The following is a 5,542-nucleotide window of genomic DNA, read 5'->3' on the forward strand; positions in this document are numbered from 1 at the left end:
GCCTAGTGCCAGAAGGTGACACTTTTAGATGCAGTCATGAGGTGACCCGCACCAAGGCTCCCCTGCAGAAGGTACATTTGCAGTGGATGGGTTACCTGCTGCTCTGCATTTCTCCGGAGGAAAGGTGAGGGTACAGCGGACTCCCTGACATCCTCCTCTGATTGGAGAGTCCTCCACGGTAGGAGCAGGCCGACTGTGGCTGGTACCCAAAAGGAACGAACTGCATGAGGTGTGGAAAGAAAAAAACAACCATCAGCTCTTTCATCTGCTCCTAGCACAACAACCACCACAGGACAGCCATGAATGCTCCTTTCCTGAAGTACAAACAGGGCAGTGTTCAGGGCTGCTCTACCCCAGTCTGAGGCCTCTCAGGTCCTAGATCATGGCCTTACTAGTGGCCAAAGTAAGCAGTTCCTCTGCAACAAGCACCTCACTGTGGGCTAGGAAGGAGACCGATTCTGACCTGAGCGGAGCTGCTCCTTTTGCAGTTGCCGCCTTTGGGAAGGGGCACGTCATGCCATGAGGCCATCAGCTGCCTGTCCCCCCAGTTCACAGCTGCAGCAGAATGGCTGGGCATGCTGCATGACTGCTGGGAGTCACTTCAGAGGTCTTGTGCAGAGAAGACAGCTGCAGCCTGTAGCCTCTGCAGGCTGCCCAAATTCCCCAGCCCCGCATAGGCTACAGCAATACCTGAGCCAATCGCAGGGAGCATGGCGTGGCAGGGACGAGCCCTGAGCAGAGGCAGCACATTTGCACTGAGCGTGCGACCGGTGCTACTCCTGGTGACCCACTTGCTGTTTGTAAATTGTCTAAATATTAGCAGCGACTAAATCCACATCGAGATACCATGCAAGAATACTCCTGGTGTCTGCTTCTCTCCCCACCAAACACAGACTCTGGGTCTGCAGACACAGAGGGCTGGGAAGGACCAAACAAGCTGCAGTCACAACCTGCTGGTGAAAGGTGGCTTGAGCCTTGCAACATCACACCCACACAGACGCGCGTATTTACAGGATGTGAGAGCTCAGCAGCCTGGTTTGGCCAGAAAAGCAGGTAGCTACCTGGGTCAGGATGGAGAATGGCACCTGTGACACAGGAGGCTGGGGGCACACACTGAGGAGCAAGGCCACACACACGGGCATCAGGGTCCTAGGTCCGGGCTGCAGGATGAGGAAGGAGGTGTCAGCATGTTGGCACGGCAGGGTGAGCCCAGCCTAGCTGGGAAGGGACGGGCCCCTATCACACAGGGCACAGGAAACAGTCCCCAAATTACACAGTGCTTGCAGGTGCAAGTGAGCCAGCACTCCTGGCTGGGGCTCAAGGGGTTCTGCCCTCCAACCCCAGAGGTGCACCAGAAACGGTGTCCCACAGACTTGCCGTGTCCGTCTTGGTGCCCACTCCAGGGTGGCTCAGTGGGGGTTGCAGGAGGGTCCTCCCGGACAGCTCTTCACCCCCACGCCTGAGCACGGCCTCTGCCAGGGCTCTGGCGCTGGTGCCCTGTGCTCTGCCCAGCTCTGCCTGGCCCTGGGGGACAGCGGCAGCCTGGTCCCCAGCTCGGCGGCTGTGGGATCTAGGACGGAGGAAGGCTGAGACCTAGCGGCCACTTCCACGCACTGCAAGTGAGGTCTCTGCTGCCCCAGGCTGTCCCACCTGCAGGCCCCAGGCCTCAAACTGCTGTCCCGGCACAGCAAGAGACCCGCGCTGAGCTCTCAGCACGCACCGAGCAGGGCGGCCGAGGCTCCCCGACACCACCGGTGCTTGTTTAGGAGGAGCAGAGCTCGGCTCGGAGCACTGCTGAGTCTGCGACGTCCACACGCGGCGCTCCCCACGGGCGCTGAGTTATTTTTCACCCTGCTGCTGCATCGCCTGACCCCTCCATCTCCTGCTGCCCTGCTCCACCGCCGAGATACCCCAAGGCCTCAGCATCCCTGGAGCCTCCGTCCCCTCCCGGCCGTTACTGACTGCGCTGCCCAGCCCCGGCCGGCAGAGCCCCATCTCAGCTCGAAGGGAGTCCCGGGACCCGGGAGGGGGCCGCGGGAGGGCCGCTGCAGTCCCGCGTCCCGGCAGCACCATGCGCGGCAGAAGGCACCAGCCCCAGGCCGCGTCATCGCCGCGTCCCAAAGCTAAGCTGCCTGTGCTGAAAGAGCTCCCACAAAACAACTTGCTTCAACAGGTCACTTCAGGGTAAACAATAATATTTTGTTTGGATGATAGGGGACTTCCGTGTCCTTGTTACTACCAGTTCGTTTGTTTATATAGTTTAGATTTTATACCATAGCAATGCAAATGAGAGAGAGAGAGAGAGAAGGAAAGAGAGAAAGGGAGAGAGAGAAGGATAGAGAGGGGAGAAGGGAAGGAAGAAAAAGAAAGAAGAGAGAAGGAGGGAGAAAAAGGGAAAGAGAGCAAGAGAAACAGAGGGAGAGGTGGTTTTGGTGGCATTTATCCAGAGCCAGTGCCTCAGCTCAGCCTTTAAAAAGTAGGTGACAATAGCACATTCCCTGGGGGGCTGGCGGGCTGGGGGGCGGCGGGCGAGCGGGACCCCATGGGGCCGGGGGAGGCGGTGGGCGAGCGGGGCCCTGTGGGGCCGGGGGAGGCGGCGGGCGAGCGGGACCCCGTGGGGCCGGGGGGGTGGCAGGCGAGCGGGGCCCTGTGGGGCCGGGGGGCGAGCAGGACCCCGTGGGGCCAGGGGGGCAGCGAGCGAGCAGGGCCCCGTGGGGCCGTGGGGCGAGCAGGACCCCGTGGGGCCGTGGCGAGGCAGCAGGCGAGCGGGGCCCGCGGGCCGGCAGGCCGGGCCCCGGCGCACCGAGCCGGCAGATGGCAGCTCCGAGAGGCCCCGGCATCCCTTGCGCCAAGCCGGCGGAGGCTGCAGGGACGGCGGCGGCGGCAGAGGCCGCGGGGCCGGCGGGCGAGTGGCGCGGGGCCGGCGGCGCGCGGGCTGCCGAGGCGCGGGGCGGCCGCGGGGCCCCTGGCTGCGCGGCGGCCGCCGGGGCAGGGCGCGTTTCCGCGCGTCTCGGACGCCGCTGCCACGGCCGCGCCGGCGAGCTCCCCCCGCGAAGGCTGCGCTGGCGGGAGCGGGGCCTTGCGCCCGGCCTGTAGCACCCGGCCGTGCAGCCCGGCTCTCCGGCTCCTCCGTGGATTAGGGATTAACTAAAAGCCGATGCAAAAGGGAGGAGGGGAGGATCCCGCTTCCTCTCGGTCCCCCTCTCCGGGGGGGTCGGCACCGCATTCCCCCGCAGAGCTGCGCGGTGCCGGGCGGGAGCGCCGCGCGCCTCCGACGGGACACGGGGACGGGGGTGCCCGGCTTTGCCCTCTTCGGCGGGGGTTTCAGCGCCCGCAGTGCGAGCAGGCTGCCCCAGGGGTAAGACTGGCCCTCGAGAGTTGCCCCCTCCCCGCGGTGGCAGGGGACCGCGCTAGCCCCAGGCCAGCTCACCCGGCCCAGGCTGCTTGGGTTGCTGCCCCGCGCCAGCCTGCTCCTCCTGGTCCCCATTTAGCCCTGCGTGACTCAGGCAGGCTGCGAGGAGACGTGGAGGCTGTGCGATACCTGTCCCGCAGCCCGGGCCTTTCCTCTGCTCCCTTGCAATCGTGGGCAGAGCCGGGACAGAATTGGGAAGCTGCCGAGATTACAACAGAGCCCTTCCCTGCGCCTCCTGCCATGGGGTAACCCAGTACCTTGCTCTTCCTAGGAGTCCAGCGCTGTGGGTTACTTGCCGGAGGAAGCCTCAGCCAGAGGAGGAGCAGGACCTCACGAAGCTACTGCCACAGGTGTTCCCAGGATCCCTGTCTTATGCCTGCAGCACTCCCAGGCACACTCAGAGGCGATCGGACCAAGCACTGATAGAAGAATGGTCTGTGCCCAGGTGGCGACCAGCCCCACGAGGCGCTGGCAGAAGGTGCTGTATGAGCGCCAGCCTTTCCCGGATAACTATGTGGACCAGCGGTTCCTGGAAGAGCTACGGAAGAACATCCATGCCCGCCAGTACCAGTACTGGGCCGTAGTCTTTGAGTCGGGAGCAGTGGCACAGCAGCTGTGCAGCGTCTGTGTCTTCGTTGTTACCTGGTGGTATATGGATGCCGGGATGCTGAGCCCACAGGGGCTTTTTGGGGCAGGCCTGGTCTCTTCCCTACTTGGCTACGTCTTGTTCAATGTCATTGATGCTGGGGTCGGGCAGCAAGGGAGCAGGCGGACGTGGTGGGCCGACCTGAAGAGCACCCTGGTGTTCATTGCCTTCACCTATGGCTTTTCACCAGTGCTTAAGACACTGACAGAGTCGATCAGCACGGACACCATCTACGCCATGTCGGCCTTCATGCTCCTTGGCCACCTCATCTTCTTCGACTACGGTGCTAACGCTGCCATTGTATCCAGCACGTTGTCACTCAACATGGCCATCTTTGCCTCTGTGTGCCTAGCATCCCGCCTGCCTCGCTCCATGCATGCCTTCGTTATGGTCACCTTTGCCATGCAGATCTTCGCTCTCTGGCCTATGCTCCAGAAGAAGCTGAAAGCCCAGACACCCCGATGCTATGTGGTGGTCACCACACTCTTTGCACTGGCAGCACTGGCAGGACTGATGACCATTTCCAGTGTGGGTGCTGTTCTCTTTGCCTTGCTGCTGCTCTGTATTTCCTGCCTCTGCCCCTACTGTCTCATTCGGCTTCAGCTGTTCAAGGACAATATTCATGGGCCATGGGATGAGGCTGAGATCAAGGAAGATCTCTCCAGGTTCCTCATGTAGGCCTAGCTCAGAGGAAAAGGGGGAGGGAGAGAGGGAAGAAGGGACCCTCTGCTGTAAGCAACACAAAGGTTGCTTTCTGAGAGACTAGACACCTTGTCCAATAAAGCTTCTTGCATGGAAATAGTGGCACATTTGTATGCATTACCTTCAAGAACGCTAGAGCAGGTGCTGTGGCAACGATCCTGGGTATGGAGAAGACTCACAGGCAGTGGCTCACCCGGTCTGTAATACTTGGTGCTTAAATAAGCCGCCACTCCCCAGTGTTCCACAGCTCCCCGTGGCCTCTGTTCCTGCAGCTGCTGCTGGTGGAGTCATGATGGCAGACAAAAGTTTTGAATCAGAATTTTCTAGTTTGGAAAAAGCCCACTGAGCAGACAGATTATGTAATTCTAAGATCTGACCTGCTGTTTTTTGGCTAATAAAAGAGCTGAATTCATCAAAGTAGCCAGCCTGTGGAACAGTTCTGGAGCACAGGCAAGCAGGGGTGGTACCTGGTGTGGACTGGCAGACTAGACAGATCCATAGTTGTATTTTGTCCTAGCAAAAAATAGCAGGTTCCACACACTCATATTTAAAGGCATCCCTGAGATACACTTTGGCACTAGGAAGATGCTAGCCAGATGGTACTCGGCAAGCTGGGAACACACACCCCAACTCCAGTGTGAAACATGAGTGAGGCAGCTTGGCTTTAATCTAATCGAGCAGACAGTGGATCTAATCGAGCAGACAAGACCTCTCGGTCCCTTATCTATGGAGTGGTGGTGGCTTGTGCTGATGGGAGGGTAGGGTACATTCCCTGAACAGAA

The 5,542-nt window shown here is 60.6% G+C and overlaps 1 protein-coding gene across 2 annotated transcripts; it reads left to right on the forward strand.

Moving 5' to 3' along the window:
• The first annotated feature begins 2,315 nt into the window (after positions 1-2,315).
• PIGC (phosphatidylinositol glycan anchor biosynthesis class C) lies at positions 2,316-4,857 on the forward strand. 2 transcript variants are annotated; one of them, XM_062581416.1, is made up of 2 exons: positions 2,316-2,476; positions 3,684-4,857. In XM_062581416.1, exon 2 carries the CDS (start codon positions 3,843-3,845, stop codon positions 4,734-4,736), a length of 894 nt encoding a protein of 297 aa, XP_062437400.1. In that variant the 5' UTR covers positions 2,316-2,476; positions 3,684-3,842; the 3' UTR covers positions 4,737-4,857. The 2 variants fall into 2 exon arrangements, with proteins under 2 accessions (XP_062437400.1, XP_062437399.1); XM_062581415.1 differs by lacking the exon at positions 2,316-2,476 and adding an exon at positions 3,019-3,358.
• Positions 4,858-5,542: the final 685 nt, after the last annotated feature.

Source organism: Rhea pennata, chromosome 8, assembly GCF_028389875.1.
Source record: "Rhea pennata isolate bPtePen1 chromosome 8, bPtePen1.pri, whole genome shotgun sequence".
Classification (NCBI taxonomy): Eukaryota; Metazoa; Chordata; class Aves; order Rheiformes; family Rheidae; genus Rhea; species Rhea pennata.